General features: G+C 39.6%; 1 protein-coding gene across 7 annotated transcripts in view; it reads left to right on the plus strand.

The window, feature by feature from the left end:
* Positions 1 to 24,115, plus strand: part of stxbp5a (syntaxin binding protein 5a (tomosyn)) — a 243,691-nt gene that overhangs the window by 176,716 nt on the left and 42,860 nt on the right. For 3 of the 7 annotated variants that reach the window (XM_043696459.2, XM_043696460.2, XM_043696462.2), the window contains exons 20-22: positions 6,497 to 6,556; positions 6,661 to 6,708; positions 21,172 to 21,222. The exons of 1 other annotated variant lie outside the window; for it this stretch is intronic. In XM_043696459.2, the coding sequence (XP_043552394.1) occupies positions 6,497 to 6,556; positions 6,661 to 6,708; positions 21,172 to 21,222 (159 nt within the window). The remainder of the gene's footprint in view (positions 1 to 6,496; positions 6,557 to 6,660; positions 6,709 to 21,171; positions 21,223 to 24,115) is intronic. 3 more of the 7 variants (XM_043696461.2, XM_043696463.2, XM_087991571.1) reach the window with 2 other exon arrangements.

The following is a 24,115-nucleotide window of genomic DNA, read 5'->3' on the forward strand; positions in this document are numbered from 1 at the left end:
AAGGTGTCTTTTGAATGGGATTCACCAAAAATGAAGAATTTCAATATCTTTAAAGATTGAGTTTAGTCCTGGATCTTGAGTATCAGGTTGCATTGAATTTTACTACAATATTTTGAAGAGACCTTCTTGGTCTAGTTCTATTTTCTTGTTTCTTTTGTATCAGTGCTGGTTGTTGCCAGCTGCTTCAGTATTCCCTTTTCTAGTTTCCTGGTTGCCCCTTTTTCTGACCTTAACTCTGTCCGGCTGCCTTTATCTGGTAAACATACAGTGCTCTTAGATCCTTGATACTGGATTTGTTGATTTGAGTTTGGTGGTTCCTTAGACATTTTATCATGTGTGTTTTCATTGTTAGCATGTTGTCACAAAGCATTCAGCAATGCAATATCAACATTTTCTCCTATAGAGCACTTTACATTCTAATCCTCAGGAATCTCTCTTTGTCAAATTTGGAATAAAGTGATGAGGTGATTCTATTTTGCTAATTGTTCCTGCAGAGAAAGAATGTGCATTTGCAGAATTCTAGTCAGCATGAAGTCAATACCTTTAGAAGGTGAGGGAGTGAATGAGGTAGGATTTATCATGTCCTGATAATTTAAGAAAGGAATATGTACTTTTTAAAACATTTTCAAAGTGCTTTATAACCAGTGGAAGCTTTTGAAGTGCAGTCAATGTCACAATGTAGAAAACGTGGCAAATGTTTTATGAACAGCAATATCTTTCGAATAGCAGTGAAATAATAACCAGGTGACCTGTTTTAGTTTTGTTTGTTGAGTCAGAGATGTACAGCATTGAAACAGACCCTTCGGTCCAATTCATTCATGCCAACCAGATATCCTAACCTAAACTCATCTCTTTTGCCATCACGTGGCCCATATCCCTCTAAATGCTTCCTATTCATTTACCAATCCAGATGCCATTTAAGTGCTGTAATTGTACCAGCCTCCACCACCTCATCTGGCAGCTCATTCCATACACGCACCACCCTCTTTGGGAAAAGGTTGCCCCTTATGTCCTTTTTATATCTTTCCTCTCTCACCCTAAAACTGTGCCCTCTCGTTCTGGACTCCCCATCCCAGGGAAAAGACCTTGTCTATTTATCCCATCCATGCCCCTCATGATTTTATAAACCTCTATAAGGTCACCCTCAGCCTCCGAATCTCCAGGGAAAACAGCCCCAGCCTTTTCAGCCTCTCCCTATAGCTCACATTCTCCAACTCTGGCAACATCCTTGTAAATCTTTTCTGAACCCTTTCAGATTTCACAACCTCTTTCTAATAAATAGAATTTGTCATATGTATTTTCACAAGAAAAATGAAATCAGAACTGTTCTAAGTCACCCTAACATGGTGCCTGTAAATGATGTGGAGGGACTGGGGTGGACAAAGTTAAAAATCACGCAACACCAGGTTATAGTCCAAGAGGTTTATTTGAAAGTACAAGCTTTCAGAGCGCTGCTCCTTCGTCACATAACTAGGTGAGGCATGATATTAGGGGACATAATGTATAGTAAAAGGTCAAGGTGTCATACAACTGATGTGATGTATTGAACAAACATAGATTGTCCTTAAGTCTCTAATCACTTAGAATGGGGATAAAGGTTTCGATAAATCCCAGACCTACTTTGAAGTCACAGTCTTGAGACAACATACGCCTACAATGACAGAACTCATTGTAAAATTATAAATTACAAAAGTTAAGTAAATATAAGACAAAGTTCATCAGAGTCCATTTAAAGACTCCTGGTATCGAAGAAAGGCGATCCGTGACAAGAACGACATGATGGGACGAAAACTGAAATGCCAGGACGCCGTGCCCATTTGGTTGAAAACCTCTGAAGAAAAACCACTGCCGGGAACACTACTTTAAAAAAAAAAACGCTGGGCTGTTGACTTGCTGGATCACTACCCATGGATGAAATGACACACCGAGAAGTCGGAACACTGATTCGGAAACACTTGCCAAAGATTAAGATTGAGCCAGACCACCTTTAAAAATCACAAACTGGGATGACCCCTCCAACAGAGACCACTCTGCAGACCAAGACCAACGCGGCAAGAAAAACTGCCACTTCAGACCACCAGAAGCAACCACCTCTTAAGAGAAGGTCACTGCTCAAGCTTTTAAAATGAAGGTAAGATGAATTGGATGTTATCTATTCTACCTACACTGATTGATTGAAAAACATTAGAAATAGAGAAAAGGTAAGGTAAAAGAAAAAGAGTAAAGGCGAATGGAGTAGATTAGATTAGATTACTTAGTGTGGAAACAGGCCCTTCGGCCCAACAAGTCCCCGCCGAAGCGCAACCCACCCATATCCCTACATTTACCCCTTTACCTAACACTACGGGCAATTTAGCATGACCAATTCATCTGACCTGCACATCTTTGGACCGTGGGAGGAAGTCAGAGCACCCGGAGGAAACCCACGCAGACACGGGGCGAATGTGCAAACTCCACACAGTCAGTCGCCTGAGGCAGGAATTGAACCCGGGTCCCTGGCGCTGTGAGGCAGCAGTGCTAACCACCGTGCCGCCCACATGGGTAGATAAGCAATAGGCTCCTGGTCTAAGGAGCCCACACTATACGCTGCTACTCCATTGCCACCATCTCAAACATATGAATACTATATTGAGGAGAACTTGCATGTTTTCTTCAAATAGAGCCATGCAGTTTTATCTAGTCATATGATAGAGTAATTACTTTAATGTCTCATCTGAAAGACTTGTAGTTGCAAGTTATCTGGATGAGGTGCTATATTCATTCTAAAATGCCCTATTTTCTGGTTAACTATAAATAGTGCAATAGAATGCCCCATCAAAAAAATTGGTCTTTGTTTACAGTGTTCCATTTGCTAGTTTTAATGTTGATCTTTATCTTCTGATTGTCAGCATTCTTCCTTTCTTTTCTGCCCTGGTTGAGATCCACGTTTGTATACTTTATCATACATAATGTTATAATGTATTATCGAAAGATATCCATAAATTTACAAGGGACTTACTGTAAATACATAGCAAAAACACCAGTTTTGAACTTTCCTTATCTGGACACTATGCCACAACGTGTATACACATGCTCCCAGGTAGGAAACAACAAATGCTGGAGATCACAGTAGGTCAGGCAGCATCCATGGAGAGAGAGCAAGCTAGCATTTTGAGCCTAGATGACTCTTCAGAGTAGAAGTGGAGGGACAGCATTTATGCTTTTTTTTGGGTGGGGAGGTGAGATTTGGTGAGGTGGTGGGTGTAGGGTGCTGGTGGAGAAAAGATGTTAGTAATTTACATTGTGGTCAGAATGTGAGAATGACAGAACAATGGTGTACCTCCTGCCAGACTTGCAAGGACAGTAAGTGGGATGGGGGAGGGGGCAACATGATCAGCTAAAAGAAAGGAATGAAATGGTTCACAATTTGATGCTGTTGAACTCCGTATTAAATCCAGAACGCTGTAAAGTGCCTAGTCTGAAGATGAGATGTTGCTCTTCCAGTTTGTGCTGTTTTGTCTCCTGTTCATCATGGATGTCCAATCCCTGTATACCTCCATTCCCCACCAGGATGGTCTGAGTGTTCTCTGCTTCCTTGACCAGAGGCCTGAACAAGCTCTATCCTCCTTCACTCTCCTCCACTTGACTGAACTTATTATATCACTGAACAATTTCTCCTTCAGTTCATCTCAATTCTGTAAAGTCAGAGGAGTGGCTATGGGCATCCACATGGGTCCCAGTTATGTGTCACCCTCTTTATGGGGTATGTGGAACAATCCTTGTTCGAGTCTTACGCTGGCCCCCTCCCACAACCTTTTTTCAGTACATTGATGACCGCTCCGGTGCCACTTCATGCTCCCACCAAGACCTTGAAAACTTCATTTTGCCACCAGTTTTCACTCCTCTATAACTTTCACATTGTCAATTTATGATACTTTCCTTCCTTTCCTTGATCCCTGTATCTCCATTTCAGGAAATAAACTGTCCATTGCTATCCACTACAAACCCATGGACTCCCATAGCTACCTTTACTACAGTTCATCACACCTCACACCCTGCAGGGACTCCATCCCATTCTCCCAGTTCCTTCACCTACATCGCATCTGTCTGGATGATGCCACCTTCCAAAACAATGCTGCTGACATGGTTTGCTTCTTCCATGACAGTGGTTTCCCACCTAACGTGGTTGACAGGGCCCTCAACCGCATCCAATCTATCACCATACTTCTGGCCTTGCCCCTTCCGATCACTCGCAGTAGTGTAATTGGGTTCCCCTTGTCCTCACCATCCCACCAGCCTCCATATTCAAAGGATTATTCTCTGCATTTCGGGCAACACCAACAGAGCCCCACCACCAAACCATCTTCCCCTCACTCTCCGCTGTCTGCCTTTCGCAGGGATTGTTCACTCCGGGACTCCCTAGTCCATTCCACAACCGCCAGCACCTGTTTCCGCCCCCAGTCCCCACAAGCACCTTTCCATGTAACCACAGAGGGTGCAACACCTGCCCTTTCACTTCCTCCCTACTCATCATCCAAGTGCCTAAACAGTCTTTCCAGGGGAAGCAGCATTTCACCTGTACCTCCTCCAATCTTGTGTATTGTATTCACTGCACCCAATGTGACCTACTCTACATTGGAGAAACCAGATGCAGACTGGGTTCCCACTTTGCAGAGTATCTTCAGTCTGAGTGCAAGTAAGACCCAGACCTTCCCATGGCCAGTCATTTTAACACAGCATCCTGCTCACTTGCCCACATGTCAATCCAGGGCATGCTGCAGCATTCCAGTGAAGCACAGCACAATCTGGAGGAACAATATCTCATTTTCAGACCACGTACTTTTACAGCCTCCTGGACTCAATATTGAGTTTAGCACCTTTAAACTGTGAACCATTTCTGTCTTTTAACTATCATTTCCTCCCCTCCCCCATTTCACTTACTGTCCTTTCAAGTCTGGCAGGAGATGCATCATTGTTCTGCATTTCTCATATTCCAAACACTTAATGTAAATTATTAACATCTTGTCTCCACCAGCACCCTACACCCACTTCCCCCGTCCCCAAACTATAGCATGAATACTGTCCTTCACACTTCAGCTCTGATGAAGAGTCAACTAGACTCAAAACATTAACTTGCTGTCTCTCCATGGATGCTGCCCAATTTGCTGTGATCTCCAATATGTGTTGTTTTCAATACAGATTCCACCATCTGCAGTAATTTGTTCCTACTCTGTGTAGGAACGAGCTCTCTGTGTTAAGTCCTTATCAGGTTATGTGTTCAGCCAATTATATTATCTGACTCTTATTTTTTAAATCAACCTGTTCAGGCACGCTTTGAGCTTGAACTTGGATGTTCTAGCTCAGATGTAGGGAATGATACCACTGTGCCACAAGACTCCAAGGTCTGGATTCTTATTTTAATAAAACAGTATTTAATCACCCTGGTCAGATGTTATGACCCACCTCTCAAGCAAGTGAAACTTGAATCCCGGCTTCCTGGTCCAGTAGTAAGGATATTATCTCAAGGGAGATAAAAGCTTCCTTCATCTGTATCTAAACAGAAGATCAAATGAATTTTCATCTGTTCTCAATCAACTCTGGAGCTGTTCTGGCTGGCCTTTGAAGGGATATGTGTTTCTAACATCGACTGAATGATAGGGAAATGGACTTCATTAGATGATGGCTCCTGAACTCTCGTCAAGAAGGAACCACTGTCTTCAGGATTTTTAATGTTTATAGATCCTAATGTAATGTTAATATTTTAACATTGCCTTGTTACACTTTCATGTATTTTTCTTGTAATTAAATGTTCTGATGAGAAAGGCCAAGATCACAAACAAGTACATTAAGGGGTCAGTGAAAATTTCGGATGCATCAAAGAAAGCAGTAGAGCAGAGGGTTAAAGTGGTATGGTTTACTTCATGGAGTGAGACAAGGGAGCTGTAAGTTGGACTGTCAAAAAAGAGGGACGGGGAGCACCTGACAGTTGGAACAATCTAATGGCAAGAGACTTAAAGTGGCAGACTGGAAGAAGACTGAGTGAATGACGAGAAGAAATGGTGAAGGCTGATCGGCCAGTGTTTTGGCAATCCCAAGTAAAATTGGCAAAATTGAAAAAAGGAGGAGGACTGTCCTGAATAGCTTTATACCTCAAGCTTTCTTTTCTCCCCCCAACAAAGATGCATAATTATTTGAGGGAGAATTCACTCCAGATGTCAAGTGACTGTTTGTTTGGAAGTAACCACTGCTAATGCTTCAAATAAATTCTAAAGATATACTTGGTACAGTCAGAATTTTGTAATGCATGGAGAGGGGGAATGAGATGATCCTTCCTTCTGAATTCCTCAAGGATATCCCTTTATGGAGAAACATGTACATCTCAGTGTGTCATACCATCATATTGTATGAAAGAAGCTCACGTTTGCACCTTATATATTTAAGTCTAGATTATATGACAGGAAGATGAAATGCTTGTGCTGTTTTGTATTTAATACATTGTCCATATATTCCTGTATAGGTTCTACCTCTTCATGCAATTCTGAAGATGAACAAAAATTGCCTAACTTTATAGAAAGGGGTATAGTATTATTCTGGTGCAATATAATTTCAGTTCTCAGATTTTATTTTGGTTTTGGAATTAAGTTTTTTTTTATTCACATATCAAATATTATGCTTTTCCAGTGAAAATCAAAAGCAGAAAATTATCCAAGACCGTAGTATCTGATATAGGTATGAAGTAATAATTCCATAATTTACTAATGCCTTTCTTTTTGAAGCACTAACCAAAATGCAAATAATCAAAGGATCGTGCTTGGTGGCTTTTCTAATCTGCACTCCGTGCTTTGGGCTGTTTCTGATCTGGGACGCAGTGCATGATTGTGTTTGATCACTTTGTTTATTAATTTGGGATTGGTGTCATCTCAAACTGTAATCGGCGGTTTGATCATCATACAAATTATTTTTAATTGCTTCTCCCAGATCCTGCTGTTTTTATTATTTGTATGAGAATAATTCCATAAATTAAGATGGTAGTATTTTCTTTTTAAAAAAAAGCTGACAGATGAGTTTATAGAATCATTGTGAAATTCTATTAAAAGTAATCAGTCAACAATTGTAAAACCAATAAGGGGAAACCAAGGTATTAAAATATTTTCAATGCCCTTTTTAGAACAAGTGATATTTCATTTTAAATGTGTGTATTTTAGTTCACTTTGAACTGGTAAATTATGCAATTTTTGGAGGTTCAGTTCTTTTTGCACTTGATTCCTCTGGCAAAAATAGAAGCAAGCACAGCTCTGAGTTTGTATGGCTTGTGATACTATTTATTGCAAGAATAAATATTAAAAGTGCAAACAAATTGTTAAATTCTGGTAACAGAAAAGCACTTGCATCTTGGTGGCTATTCATCTATCTAGTGGAAAACCTGAACAGAACATTTGAACTACAATATTCATGTATACCGGTTGCTGTCCCTTGGCATTGCATAGAAGGAGTATAATCATGAGTTTGTGAGGTTAGAAGCTGGGAGATAATTAGATGAAGGTGCATGCATAAATTCCTCTCCATCTTACAGCCATTTGTTGTTTATTTTGTTTCTCTGTTCCTATTATAAATGATGTCCATATTTGTGCTGAAAGCTGTTGATGTAAACTTAAGGTTTGACAGTTTCTCACATGTAATGACATTACATTGCTTGGGAAAATGTTGTTAAAACTTACAAGTTTCCATCTATTTCCAATATAAATGTGGATTTGAAATTGAAAATGTTAACAAGGTCTTGCAAGCTTTAATATATTAATCTTTTTGTACATAGTATGCATTTATACTCTCTCCCTGTACTGTTTTAGTGCAATATTTCAATGCCACTGTACTTTGTCATTGTACATGCAACTAGATATATAAATGTACCCAACTTACTCTTCCTTGATTTGATGATACATTTTTTAAAAAATCCAACTGATTTGCTAAAGTCTTGCTTAGTCATTCACATCTAAAAAGGGAACCCAGGTGGAAGCTATTTGTGATTCAGTCAAAGAACGTACTGCTCCTCCGTACTTTCTTCTACAAGTTTGATATTCTTAGTAACAAATTCCTAATGTTCAATGCAGTTTTTTTTTGTAGAAGAAACTTCTACCTGTATGAAAAATTCCTACTCAGTTATTGTAAGATATGTATTTCTTCAACTGGTTCTGAAATGACATCACCATGGTTTTTGTTCTGAGTCGAGGTTTTCTATCAAAAGTCCACTTGTAATTTCTTTCGGAGGCATGGCATTCTTCTTTGCTGAATTTGATATTTGATTTTCTCCCACCCTCCAACTACTTAGTGCATATGGATGGTTCCATACACATGTCAATTCTGTTTCCAGAGCTGCTGCAGTCACTTCCAGCATTTTTCCTGTCCTCCCGTCAATTCTCGTCAGCTAGGATCCAGCTTTAAACTTGTATTTATACTGCAACTTTTTTTAACCTAATATGTCCCAAGGTATTTGGAACTGAGCCACTTTAGGAAGTGTTTGTGCAGATAACTAAATGATTGGTCAAAAAAGTACCTTTGAAGAAATATCTCAAATGAGGGATGGGTGGAGATGCAAAGAGGCTTAAGAGAGAGGTTATCAACATAAGAACCTGGTGGTACAGCTGCCATTGGAGAGACAAAAGAGATCGTCAAGAACCCAGAAGGGAAGACGTTGCAGCAATCTCAACTGTTCTATGGCTAGAGAAGATTACACACAAAAAAGAGCAATATAATAATTGAATGATCCAACCCCAAGGGTACAAAATCTAACATTGTTGATACTGTTACACTGGGAACCAACGTGTGGGAAACAAAAATGGAACTTAAGACATAGGCAGCAGAGCTTTAGAGGAGCTTTAGTTTACTGAGAAGGGAAGGTGGGAAGCTGGCTAGCAGAGTATTGGAGCAGTTGACTTCCAAGCTAACTAAAGGATAGATTAGTGTGCCAACAGGAGATGACCTGACGTGGGGTAAAGATGGGTACTGTAAAAGTTGTAAGTCGTCAGTGTTGGAGTTAAAAATGATGATCAGTCAGAAGCTCAGTTAAGGGTCAGATAAAATACCGAGAGAGTGAACAATCTGTTAACAGACCTATATCCATATGTTGAATTAGGCAGCAAAAATTCTGAAATATACGAGAGTTTTATTGTAAACTTATATTTGAGCATAAACGCCAGTTTCCACTTTTCCCTTTTGGAACACTTCCCTGTCCAGGAGCTAGCCACCACTGGGGAAGAACCCAGCTCTTAAATGCAAATTCCAGTGAGTGTTACCTGCTCTCAACTCTGGAACTATTCTGTTTTACCCTTCAAGGGACTTGCATTTCTAACAACAACAGATTCCCTTTCTTTGAAGAAAACAATAGTAAGGATACGTAGATATTAATAACAAACACAATGTCAGGTGCCCACTCTTAGACGGTGAGAAATTGTTCTTAAACTTTAAATGATTTTTCTTTGGAGGCATTCCTGTTGTGAAAAAATCTGATAATTGATGATACGTACCTACCCCCTAAGTTTAGATGTTTTTCCCCTTTTTCGCATCTGCTTTAAAGTAATGCCTTGCTGATTTCAAATGATAATTATTTCATCAAAATCATTGGTCTACCCCACAAAAAGTCATTGACGTGCATCATAAAGATGCCTAGAAGTTTTCCTTTATAATGCCAATAGAACATCGGTGATTCCTGCATCCATGGAAACACCTCATGTTTACAGAGCTGCCCTTTTTAAAAAATGTCACCTAAAAAGCATAATTTAACTCATAAATGCATTTATGCAATTTCCAGAGCTTCCTCTCTAATTACTGCTACTTTCTTAGGTAGCTGTGAGAATACTTTCCTCTTGAGTAGGTGACATTGAAAGAACACCGCTTTGATATCTGTAGAGTTGCACTTCCAAGAAAAAATTAAAATGGCTAAAAATACTTTCAAAATTACCTTAACACAGTACAGTACTGTTGGCTTTATTGATAGAGGCATCAGGTAAATCACTAAGCAGGTTATGCTGAATTTGTTGAAGCCTGGATTATTATGTACAGTTCTAAGTGTCGCGTTTTAGGGAATTTTGCAGAAGAGGTTTAATAGAAACTTCAGTTATGAAGATAGCTTGGAGAAATTGGGACTTATTTGGATTGGAAAGGCTAGAAATGATAGTTTTCAAAATTGAGGGGAGGCTGGACAGCGCCAATAGGGAAAAATGGTTCCCCTCTCATAATAAGGTCACTCCTGAGATTATAGGCACAAGGTAAATTGCAATAAAAGTAATATGAGAAACTTTCTCAGTAGTTAAAGTCTGGAATATACTGCCTGGAAGTATAGGGGAGTTAGTTTAATTGAGGCATTCAAGGAGGGCATTTAGATTGTTTATATTTAAATAATATCTTGGTTACGTGGAAAAGGTAAGAGCATGGTACTAAATTATGTTCTTCATTGAGAGAGCCGCTGCAGGCATGATGGGCCACGTGGCCTCATTTTGCATCATAACAAATGTGATTTTCTCTATTCCTAAACCCCTTTAAAAGAAATTGAATTTTAGTGTATTGTATAATTGATTATAGATTCGTAGAATGGTTACAGAACTAAAGGAAATCATTTTAGCCTGTAATGTCTGTACTGCTTCTTCACCACAACAGCACACATTGTCCCAGTCTTCCATCTTCCCCAGGCCCCTGCATGTTTTTTTTTGGATAATTAAGTTCTCTGCTAAAAGCCTTGTTGGAATCTACTTCCACGACACACACAATGCATTCCAGATCTGAATCATTATTGCATGAAGATGTTTCTCCCAATATGCTATTGCTTCTCTTGCCAATCACTTTAAATCCAACTGATCTGGTTTTCAGTCTTTGACTAATTGAAACATAAGTTTCCCTATCAATCCTTATTATTGTACTTATGATAATTTTGAATAGCTCTTATCAAAACTCTTGGACAACTCAGACAGCAGTTCCAATTTCACTAATCTATCCATGCAAATGATTTCCCTCATTCTGAGAACAATGCTCATAAACCTTTTCTACAACTTCTCTGACTGCATATCTGGTGCTCAAATGAATAGGATACTCCTGTTGAATGTTCTAAACCTTTGTTTTGTAACGGTTCACCACAGCGTGCTCACTTTATTTTTACCTTAGGTTTCTTTTTATATAGCCCACAATCCCTTATGCTTTATTCATCTGCCCTACTACCTCCATTGCTTATTCTTACCTGCTATATGTTTATGTCTACCTTCCTGTCTAATATAGCAGCAAAATGGTATGTCTTTGGATCAAAAATATGCCATTCATGGTAGAACACTTCTTTATATATATTGGAAACACCGCTAATTATTTGAACTGACAATAACCAATAGAACTAGAAATATAAATGCCAATAAAAGATGACAAAAAATGCAAGTCTAAGCCCTCACTCAAATTATATAAGGATTAAATAATATTGTATCTCCACTCTTACACTCAGGATAAGTGGCAGATCTCATCAAGAGTGGTACGTTGAACTACTACCTGTACAAATTATGACATGATTTGTCAGATAAGAATAGTGAGGGTTATCATCTCTGATCAGATCTCTATATTCTATTGTATTCACCTTGTCAAAAAAAACTCTCCAGCAATTCTAGTAAATCTTCTGTGGAATTGCTCATAGTCAGAGAAAATGTTATGTCATATGGCTGTGGCTGTCAACAAACTGAGGTTAAGGATTTATGTTGGGGCCATACTAGAACAGTTGGGGTTGTTGAAATGTTCCTTTGAGTTCAACAGATCTTAGCCAGCGAAGAGAAGAAAGAATGGTAGCCGTTAGCCATCTGTGTAGCTATACCTCACTGACACCTCCCTTGACTCCTCCTCAGTTGCTAAACTATTGAACTGCATATACAACATCCAGTACTTAGTAAACTAAAATTTTCATCTGTTAATAATTAGAAAGTCATTCAAATTCAAATCAAAATTCCACTTCCCACTTGCTGACTCCACTTCTTTCATCAGTAACAATGTGAAACTGAACCACACTGTTCACATAATTTGGTTTTTTTGACCCCAAGATGAACTACAAATCACATTTGCACCTTAACTATTGTCCACCCCAAGAGATCATCAGACTTTGCACTCGTCTTTTTTTTTCTGTGATTTAACCACATTCATTTATCTGTTGTTACCTCTTTATGTGACCTTTCTAGCACATTGTGACTGGTCTCTACTCTACCTTCCATAAACTTGCTGTCAGCCACACTTCTGCCCAAATCTTAATTAGCCTCATGTTCTGTGCTTACTTATCGAAATTGTCTCCTATTCAAGCAAAGTCTTGATTAATCCTTGTTTTCAAATCCCTCACCTTGATCATTTCTATCTTTGTAATGTCCTCCAGCCCTTCAACCTTCTGGAATATTGTGCTCTTCTGATCTGACGTGCATTTCCAATTATTATTGCTTCCGTGGATTCTTTCACCATTCTCCCCCCACCTTTTCTCTCACTCACTTGCTCTCTGGATCTTTTCCCCCTGCTTCCTCCCAACCCTGTCTCTCTCGCCCCCTCTCTCTCACTCCCCCTATCTGCCCCACTCTGTCTCCCTACCCACTAACCCCTCTCTCTCTGCTCTCTTTCCCCCCCCCCCCCCCAACATCTGTCTCTGTGCCCACCTCTCTCACCCCCACCTCTCCTCCCTTCATTGATTTTGCAGAGGTACCAAATAGTTAAATCTGAGGGACATTCAAGTTAACTATTCTACTTTTTAAAAACAGGGATGGTATTTCGAGGCACTAAATATTTTTCCAAAAGCGTTATACATAAAACATGGTTTTATTTTAGACCATTATTTATAAATATTTAAGTTGTATATTGAAAGTCTGCTTAGCATTGCAATTTGTCAAAGTCGTCCCCAAGGTAGCAAGCCACTGAGCAGCTGAAAGGGAATGTCAATCATAATATATTTAGAGCAGTATTCCTGCACGTAAATCAGCACTTAATAGGACTTGACCATCTGCTTCTTGCTATTGTCAGAACGAAAATCAGTCTGACCCAGCACTTGAAAGTTTCAAATCAGTTATGTGAATTTTATTCTGATCAATGTCTTAATTATTCCTGAAAACTGTTGCTTCTTAGCATTGACACATTCTCTGCCAAATTCAAAAGATTACTAACTGGTTGCCATACACAAGAATGCATCACACATCATTTCCTATATTCGAATCAGTTGGCTAGGTTACTTTCCAGAAGCTTAGGCAACAATAACATATTTGTATGATTTTAGGCTGGGGCAAAGATTTTACAGTAGCTAGCTTTTAAACTCCATATGTATTTGGCCTGAATTTGAACAACCACCAAACCAAAATCAGGCGAAACAGAAGGTGTCTTTTGTTTCATTGCACACTACAATACCAACCCAAATCAATTTGCTGAATCTATAAGTCCACATGTCTGTTCTCTAAACAAAACATGAATGACATCAATATTTTTTCATTATGTATTTCATTTTATCAGTTGTCTTTATTTGAAGCCCATGAAATCTAACAAATTTTCAAGGTAGTTCAATAATTAGTGAGATAGGAAGGGAAGGCTTTAAGTTTGTTGTTGGAGTGGGATTTCTGAAGGTTTGCCAGAGGTGGTTTTGTTGATGGAAACAGGAGGAGAGAATGAGGTGCCTGCATGAAAGAATGAGTTTCTGGGATTTAGGAAAAGGAAAATTTTAAATGTACAGATATTTTTAGTCAACTTGTCCATGTATGTTGTGACATTCCTCTGGAGTTGATGGGATTTTAACTGGGATCTTCTGGCCCAGAGGTAAGACAATATTATTGTGCTACAAGGACCTGAAGTTTGAATGTGTACCATGACTTTTATAATCTCAGAATGTCTGTGTGCTTAGCAACTTAAGTACTTTCAAAGTATTGTTTTGACTGTGATAACATAGAAATCAGTAGTCTGTTTGTAGTCTGGAATCTCCTGCAGTGCAATGAGTTCAAATTAAATCATCTTAGTTTTAGTTATGATTTTTAACGGATAAATATTGGCCAGAACATAAGCGAGGGTCTCCTGTTGTTCTTTGCATAGTGCAAAGAGATGTTATCTCTTACGTGAAATAAAACAAATGGGGTCTTGGTTTGATGATCATATGGAAGATGCATCCCCTTGTAAGTGCCACAGGCTCAGTGCTGCATATAGATGTCAGTGTCTGGAGTGGATGTTTAATATGTGAACTATCTCAATTGAGAGTGATATCAATAACAAACGTTGCCACCTAAGGAGCACTGTCTTGGTCGTTCTAGGGTTACAGAGCCTTATCGGGGGTTTAATGACCCAGAGTTTGATAGTGATACAGTGGATTTCTTGGAGATTTTATGACATTGGAAAAATGTTTGGAGTTTAGTAGCAAAGTGGCATCCTATGGTTGGCAGCAGTAAGAGCAAATCCATTGACAGTGAGGGGAGCTTGAGAATTTTGTAGTTGGGTTGTAGAAGTGAAAGCAAAATACACAATAATGTAAGAATTTTAAAAGAATTGTCTTCGGTTTTCACTCTCCAGCAAGCACATTCTTGAAATATTGTTTCCCTGAAGTATCACAGTTGAAAGTATCTTAGATTTCTATCTATAAACAAAAGAGACTACAAGTCTCCAAATTTTGTGTCTCTGAAATTTCTACTTAGGATTCTTGAATTACTCTTTTGCCTCTCAGGTGATTTGGTCAACTGTTTTGCAATATAAAGATATCAGTTGATTTGCCCCTCCAGTGATAAATACATTTCTTGCCACTGTTCTCCATTCCAAACGTTGTAAAAATGCATGGATGTCCTTAATTATCCATAAGTTCTGCATAGTACAAAGACAATTAAACTTGCTCAAACTAGAAATTATGGGATTCTGTTTATCACAGAAATTTACACCACAAAAAGACCATTAAGTCTATCTACAGTGGTTGACATTGTGCAATTTGGTATTACTTAAGGCAGAGGATATTGTACCTTTTATGGAAAATGTGTAATTTTGAATTACATCTTCTTCCACAAGAAAATTTAAGAATAGAGATTGATACATTTATTTAAAGTTAGTGCGTTAAGGGATATGGAAACAAGATTGGTAAATAAGGTTAAGGAACAGATTGACAGTGATGTCATTGAATAGTAGGCCAGGTTTAAGGGACTGCATAGCCTATAGTTGTTTCAGTGTATATTATAGGGAAGCGTGGTTTAAGTTGAATTTGACACTCTAGTGCAGACATAATGAAATATGCAAAAGTGGTTGTTGGATATTTATATGCGAAATATTTCATATTAATTGTTATAGATCTGGGCAGATTGAAGAGGAAAAGTGTTTTCAAATTATTCCATTAATATACTCCAAGCTCTTACTAGTTGACTCTGTTGATATTTCTCGTGTTAAAAATGGATTTTCATTCTATTCGCTGTTTGTTTATTCACAGCGTCTATTAGTTGTGATTTGTCTAGTTTATAAAAGATTCAACCAGTTAATTGCAGGTTAACATACATTTGTCTTCTAAAAGTAATGGATAAGAAATGCAAACATGTAAGTTCCTCTGCAGATAGATTAAAGAGCTGCAAATAAAGTCCTATTTCCTGTAATGCTAATTGCAGTTTCTTTGTCTATATTGAGATATAAGTCCCAAAATTACACTTCCTGTATTTCTCTGAATGATCTTCAGCATATGTTGATGTTAGGGTGCCCAAAGTTATATCATTTCCTGAGATCATATGCTGTATGTATTTTTAAAAAAACTTGAGTAACATTCCACTACATTATTAGCCTAGTTTTGAAGTTTCCTATTAATTGGGAATCTTGTGACAAATCATTGGCAGCAGCTAAATTCTGTTACTGTTTTTCTTAATGCACATTGCATGGGTACATTCCATAAATTCTTCATTACGTTGACCACTGTTCAATTTTCCTGCTGTTTAATTCACTGGTCCAAGTTAATGGGACTGTATTATCCTGAGTTGAAAAGAATAAGAGGTGAAGTGTACAAAGTTTTTATAGGGCTTAGAGTCATAACCACTTATGGCACAATTGGACCTTTTGGCCCATCATTCCCTTGCTATCTTCTTGCAGACCAATCCAATCAGTCCCAATTCCCTGCTCGGTCCTCTTAGCCCATTTGAAAATCTGGAATTTTTTTACTCCTTCTGGCATCATAGTGTAGATGTTCTTCCCATTAAAGATTGTATAACTTGGACTGAAATGAGGAAAATCTGTTCACCCAGATGGTTGTAAATCTTTAGAGTTATTTACCTCTGAGGATTACATATGGTTAGCTGTTGAGTATATACAAGACAGAATTATAGATTTTTAGACAAAGAGAAAATCAGGAGAAATATGTTTAGGGCAGGAAATTGGAATAAAGTAGAAGATCATTCATGATCTTATCGAATAACAGAGCAGACTTGAGGTTACATGGCCTAATTTTGTTATTTTTTATGGTCTCATGACTCATTTATTTGTTAATTAGAAACATAGCTTACTGTCATCAAAAGGCCATCTTTAAAGCTTTTTTAAACATTTGATATTACACTGTTTGCTAATGTTCATCATTTTGCTACCAATTCATTAATTTTCCACTGCTTCTATGTACATTCTAAATTTGGTTGTACCGGGATGCAACCATAGTCTCACTAAAGATTCTGAACAGGCTACAAATGGTATTTAGCCCCTGCATAATCTGCTTTAGTTGACAGCGGGGGATTGCAAAATGTTGGGTATAGTTCTTGCAAATGCCAATGCATGCACAACTTTGTATTCAAGTGGAAGGAGAATGTGTTGGTGAATTCCAAATATAACTGCAAAAATTATATTCTGGGGAATGGATATATTTGAGTTCGACATACAGTTGTAAAAGTTGCCTTGTATTTCAATGGTAAGAGTAGATTGTTGAGTTTCAAAGAAATGGAAAGAAGCTTTCGGGTTCTACTCATGGGGGGTATATTGCTACATTCAAAATGAGTTCATGAACTGTCATTGTATTTTAATGGGAGAGAATTGGCCGCCTCATTAAAACCAGTAGAATGCAAATTTGAACATTTATTTTGGGGACACTGTCATGCCAAATCTAACTGGACTACATAAAGCACCACAAATAAGTTCCTCCTCATCTATAAAACTGTTTCCAATTCCAGGATCAACCTGCCTAAAGCAGTCCCAGACTTCTCATCTCCATTATAAAGTGTTGTCTTAAATCCTTCTCCCCCACCCTCTCTGAGGTACAGTAAATCCTCTGTATCTGCAAAATTACAAGTTTGTCTATTTGTGCCAAAAAATAAGTCTCAACAAAAATCCACATCCGCAGGTAAAATAACTAGCTCTGCACTCATGAATTTCATCATTCGTGAGGATTCTCCGGAATGGAATCCTCGCAGATATGGAGGAATTGAGAGTGTGGTGCTGAAAAAAACAGCAGGTCAGGCAGCATCCAAGGAGCAGGAGAATAGACATTTTGGAAATAAGCCCTTCATCATCTCTGACCTCCAGCATCTGCAGTCCTCACTTTCTCCCAGATATGGAGGAATGTCTGGACTCATGCACCTGTTGGCTCCAAAATTGAAACTATCTAGTCAGTTATCCCTGACACTTTGTTTATCCCACCCAACCCAAATTAAACTTTCCCTCAATGTTGCCCTAGCCCTGAACTCTGCTATCTTCCTTCAAGTTCTCTCCAAGCTCATCCTGATTATGCAATCCACCTCCTCCCTCAACTCTATTCTCACCTGATTCTTCACTAACCAACTCTTTACCTGATGTTAATGGTTCCCTTGTACGGTATTGTATCCTTATTCTTCAATTTTTCATCAGAAAATGCCCTCCTTCATTTTGTTTGTAAACTGTTTCCTAACTCGTAACATCACTATGTTCTCAAAGTGCCCTGAATGTGTTGCTACCTTCTAATATTGCTACTACATTGCCTGCAACTATATTTAGGAACCCTTTCATTCTGATTCCCACCAGTGCCCCCGTACTGAAATAGCTCTCATATATTTTTTGCAAATGACATTTTTTTGACTTGTTGACCATATCATCCTCCTTCAGTACTCCCTTTGTTGTCCACATATGGTTCCATTTCTATCTATTCAGTTATAGCCATAAAATCACATTCAAAGTTGGATTCTTATTCATACTTCTGCCTTATGTCTGCTAACTTACTTTGCTACAGGTCTGGCAAACACTGAGATTCAAAATTCCACCCAGATTTTTAGATTCCCTTATAATTTCATCCCTTCATTCCTGTAAAATCGATGCCTATCCAATTCTAGACTCTTGAGCGTATTGGACTTTATTTTCACCACCATTAGCAACTATGCCTTGGCTGTGAACTCTACATTTCCTCGCTAAATCTTTCTGCACTACATCATCTCCTTTAGGGCATTCCTTAAAACCTACATGACTAGTAAAGCTCTTATTCACATGTTATAACATGTGTTTGAAAAAAAATTCCTTCTGATAATTGGTCTTTTGGCAGGCTTTCCTAAGTTAAAACGTCTACAAAATACAAGTAGTTGATGTACTGAAAAAAGCTGAGTGTGCTGTTTCGTAATTCATTAAACTGAGCACATTGTGTGTTAGGAAAACACTTCAGAATTGCTATTATACACTAAAGTAAACTTTGAAAAGCAGCAGTGTGCAACAACAAAAACAAATTGCTGGAAAAGCTTAGGTTTGGCAGCATCTGTGGAGAGAAAGCCAAGTTAATGTTTAGAGTCCAGTGGACCTTCAGAACCAATTTTAGGTAGGAAACATTGGTAGATAGGCTAATGGAGATGGAGCCCAAAGAGAGAGGGAAACATGGGATAATGGGTAGCTGTTAATGGGGACAATTAATGGCTGACAACAAATCATTTGTGGAATCAGTCTATGGTCTGACAAGGCCTAGTGAGTGGGAGTTGGTATGAGGACATGGGAAAAGGTGCTAAAGCCCTCAAATTGATAGTCCAGAAGACTGCAGGATTCCCAAGCAAAACATGAGGTGCTGTTCTTCCATCTTGCATTGAGCTTCACTGGAGCACTGCAGTAAGCCAAAGACACAGATGTTGGCTAGGAAACAGTATATTGAAGTGGCAAGCAACTGGAGGGTTAGGGTCATCTTTGCAGACAACATTGGTGTTGTATGAAACGGTCACCCAGCTACCCTTCATCTCCTAGGTGTTACCAAGAGCACTATGTGAGCAGCAAATACAGTAGATTGGATTGACCAAAGTGGATGGCACAGTGGTTAGTACTGCTGCCTCACAGCGCCAGAGACCTGGGTTCAATTCCCGCCTCAGGCGACTCTATGTGGAGTTTGCACATTCTCCCTGTGTCTGCGTGGGTTTCCTCCAGGTGCTGGCTGTGGCATCCTGCCGGAGGTCGCAGAAATACTGCTGATGATTCATCAGATGTGGATTCTGGAGGGATGTTGGGAACCCTATTGCTGTAATGGAAGGGAAGGTGGGTGAGGGCAGAAATGAGAGAGATGGGTCAGACATAGTTGAGGGCCCTATTGACCAGGCTTGTGGAGAATTCCCAATTGAAGAAGGAGGTCGACATTTTGGAGTCAAATTTGGCATCACCAGAACAGATGCGGCGGAGACGGAGCATTTAGGAGAATGGTATAGAATCTTTACAGGAATCAGGATGTGAGGATGTATAGTCAAGGTAACTGTGGGAAATTGGTGGCTTGAATTAGTGGCCAGCCTACCCCAGAAATGAAAACCGTCAAGGAAGAGAAAGGAGGACTCAGAAATGGACATGGTGAAGGTGAGAGCAGGGTGGAAATTGGAAGCGAAATCAATAAATGTTTGCAATTCTGGAGAAGAGAGGGAACCAGCACTGATGATGTAATCAATATACTGGAGAAAGTGTTGTGGGTTGGGCCAGAGTAGGACTGGAACAAGGAATGTTCTACATACCCCACATAGACTGGCAAAACTGGGGCCCATCTGGGTCTCCAAAGCCACTCCTTTGACCTGAAGAAAGTTGGAGGAACTAAAGGAGCAGTTATTCAGTGAGGACAAAATTGGCCAGGCAGAGGAGGGTGATGGAGGCTGGGGATGATTCAGGCCCCAGGAAGAACTGGACAACCCTGAGACCATCCTGATGGGGGATAGATGTGCAAAGAGATTGCATGTCCGTGGTGGATTGTGCAAACTGGAAATTCTGAAACTGACAAAGCGCCAGGAGTATTACGGATATAAGCAGGAATGGACTGGACAAGTGGAAGAAAATTGTTTCTGCCTGCCCCTCTCTCTCTCTCTCTCTCTCTCAGAACCCATGAGTCTGCGCTGGCAGATGTTTTGTTTGGATCTTGGGAAGGAAGTAGAAGTGGGCTATATTGGGTTGGCAGACTGAGAGCTTGGAGGCAGTTGAGGGTAGATTTCTAGATGAAATGAGTTTAGTGACAGTTGTGGACACAATAGCATAGTGTTCCATTATGACATCATGGTCTTTGGGGAGTGGCTGTGGAAGAGGGGGTGTCTGAGAGTTGGTACTCAGCCTCCACGATGTAAAGATTAGTGTGCCAACAAATAACAGCACTACCCTTGTCAGAAGGCTTGATTACAAAGTCAAGGTTGAATCTGAGAGTATGGAGTGCACTCAGTTCGGGGGGTGGTTAGTTGGAATGGATAAGGGAGCAGAGAAATTGAGGCAACAATTGTCATATGGACAGTTCTCAAACAGATCAAGTGGAGGTAACAGGCCAGGTGTAGGGAAAAATGTTGGAGGCAGGTGAAGGGATCTGTGGAACAGAGTGGACTCTTGTCCAAAGAAATGAGCATGGAAGCAAAGGTGACAGAACAAGAGTTCAACATCATGGTGGGAGCTCAGAGGGATAAAACTAAGACCTTTGCAAAGTACAGAATGTTCAGCTTCAGAGAGCAGAAGATCAGAAGGGATATAAATACACAAATGGAGGTGGAGTTTGGAGAGGGAATGGAGTCAAATGGAAGAGGAGTGGAGGAAGGTTCAAGAGGGTAATGGGTATCTCTAAGTTGTTGCATCTTGCGTTTCTTAATGCCTGAAAGGAAAAGCTATCCAGAAAAGCTGTACGGCAACTCACTTTTTGGAATCCTGGCTTGTGTTAACCCTGTGGTATGAATTAAGAGGTCTTGAATTGTCAAGGAAATATGTTGGTTTATGACTTCACACTTCAATGTTAGTGTGTATCGGGTTGCCTCAACCTAACTTTCTGTGGGTTTTTTTCAGCGAAGATGTCAAGAAAACTAAGCTTGCCGACTGAACTGAAGCCTGACTTGGGTAAGTGTGAACACTGACGTGCCACCTGGTGTTAAAGTGATCTTTGTGCTACTATTTGTATGTAACTGAAAATCAAAACTTAGTGGTACATGCTGATCCACCAGTCTATGCTGATAGCACTTGAAGTTTGAATGAACCTTGTTTTTGTGGTATTGCTGTTACTATAGTAATATTAAGTTCTGTTCACTGGTCTGTCTATAAGCACCAACCTTTGTAATTATTCAAGAATGAGATTGAGGAAGAGAGTAGGTACGCATCATGCTATAGTGAGTTCAACAAATGAGAAGTTGACGTTTCTTTTGTTTAGCCATAACATTATTGTCTGAAAAAGCATGCAATCAAAACCATGGCACTTCCTCACAAACCTTGGACTTCCACCACTCAAAGATGAGAGCAGCAGTTACATGGAAACTCAATCACACCTGAATTCTGCTCCAAGGTGCCTGTGTCACCCCAATATGGACAAATATTTTCGATCTTCAACTATTGCTGAATCAAGATTTTGGAACCCACTGCTAAATAATTTTATGGGGGATGTTTTCCCGACATGGTCTTTGGCAGGTCATTAAAGAGAAGATAGGTTACAAGAGGATTTAGATATGTTAAATGAATGGTCAATGATCTGGCAAATAGCATGTAATGTGAAATGTCAATTTTGACAAACAATAAGGAAGCTTATCAAAATATTGAAAGATTGCAGAACTTCTGATCAGTCTGGGGGTCCTAGTTTGAGTCTCTAAGGGTCCATCTGCAGATATAGGAGGTAATTAGGAAAGCTAATAAAAATTATTGTTTGAAAGGGGAACCACGTGGGAAAAGAAAGGTTACACTTCATTTATACAGGGGATTGATGGACCACATCTAGAGAACAGTGTACAGTATTAGTCTCTTTATTAAAGGAAGGATGTAAATGTGTTGGATGCAGTTCAGGGAAGGTTTACTAGACTAATAATTGGATTGTATGATATAAGGGAAAATTGGAAAGGTTAGGCTCTGCTTGTATCCATTGGAAAAACAGTACATTATGTGGTGACTTGTTTGAAACACAAAAATCCTGAGACATGTTGACAGTGGATGTGGAAAGGATGTTTCCCCTCAGGGTTATCATGTAAAAATAAGGGGTAGCTCATTTAAGATGGATGAAAATGTTTTTACAATGTCATATGTCTTCAGAACCTCCTCAAAAGGAAGTGGAGACAGAGCCTTTGCATACTTTTAAGGTGGGATAGTTACATTCTTGATGAGTGAAGGTATGAAAGTTTATTGAATCTGAACAGACATGGAGTAATCAGATTGGCCATGATCTTAGGAATGTTTGCACAGGCTTCAGGGCCACTGTGGATTTTTTTCTTCTTCATAATTCATATGTCATTACATATGTATTAGGCCTGCTACACTCTGCTTTAAGGGTAGGTGGTGATGTCACCTCATCAACAATTCAGAATGCCTGACAATTGTTCTGACTCCTTAACCATTGTAAGATAAGACGCAAGCAGAATTAGGCCATTTGACTTGTCATGTCTGATCCACCATTCAATCACCGGTTGATATGTTTCTGAATCCCATTCTCCTTCTCTCCATAACCCTTGGTTCCCTACCAATCAAGAACCTATCTATCTCTGTCTTAAATACACTCAATGACTTGGCCCCCACAGCCTTCTGCAGCAATGAGTTCCAATGATTTGCCACCCTCTGGCAGAAGAAATTCCTCCTCATCTCCATTCTAAAGAGTTGTTTTTTCACTGAGGCTGTGGTCTTGTGTCCTAGTCTGTGCTCATGAAAACATCTCCACATCCATTCTGCCCTGTTCTCTTAGTATTCTGTAGGTTTTAATCAGGTTCTCTCTTCCCCCCCCCCCCCCCCCGCCCCGGCTTCTCACCCCCCCCGGCGCAATCAAGCACAGACCTAGAGACCTCAACCACTCCACATATGACAGGCCCTTTATCCTTGGGATCATTCTTGTAAACCTTCTCTGGATCCCCTCCAACACATCCCATTCTTCCTCAGATGCGGGACCCAAAACTGCTTTCAGTATTCCAAATGCAGTCTGACCAAAATCTTATACAGCCTCAGCAGACATTTCTGCTCTTATAATCTAGCCCATTTGCCTTCCTAACTGCCAACTGAACTTGCATGTTTAGCTTAATAGAACCCTGACTAGGACTCCCAAGCCCCTTTGTGCTTCAGATTTCCAAAGTCTTTCCCTGTTTAGAAAATAGTCTATGCTTCTATTCTGCCTACCAAAGTGCAAAACCTCGCCCTTGCCACATTATACATCATCTGCCACTTGTTTGTCCACTCTCCTAGCTGTCCAGGGCCTTCTGCAGCCTCCCCATTTCTTCAACATTACCTGTCACTCATCTGTCTTTGTAATCTGCACACTTAGCACCGATGCCCTCAGTTCATTTGAGCCAGCACGGACCCATGCAGAACTCCACTCGTCATCGGCTACCATTCTGAAAAAGACCTCTTTATCCCTATTCTCTGCCTTCTCCCAGCTAGCCAGTACCTTGCCCCTAACACCACGGGTTCTTATTTTATCTCAGCCTGCTGTGCAGGACCTTGTGAAAGGCCTTCTGGAATTCCGGACGGATCGCATCCACTGCTTTCCTTTATCTAATTTGCTTGTTTACCTCTTTGAAGAATTCCAACGGGTTTCTCATACATGACCTCCCCTTAATGAAGCCATAATAACTCAGCTATAATTTACTACTTGCACTTCCAAGATAAACTTTCTGTAATCAATATAAGCAACAGTTTTAATTAATAGCGCATAAATTTGGCTATTTTTCCATTCCAGGATGTGAAGCCAAGTTCACAGCCCTAGATGTTGAATGCTTCCTCCTCCATCAGAAGCCTGTGTTATTACTGCTGTTTAGTAATTTCTTCCCAT

This window comes from Chiloscyllium plagiosum, unplaced genomic scaffold, assembly GCF_037043375.1.
Source record: "Chiloscyllium plagiosum isolate Xiang-an unplaced genomic scaffold, Cpla_swu_hap1 HiC_scaffold_10, whole genome shotgun sequence".
Lineage (NCBI taxonomy): Eukaryota > Metazoa > Chordata > Chondrichthyes > Orectolobiformes > Hemiscylliidae > Chiloscyllium > Chiloscyllium plagiosum.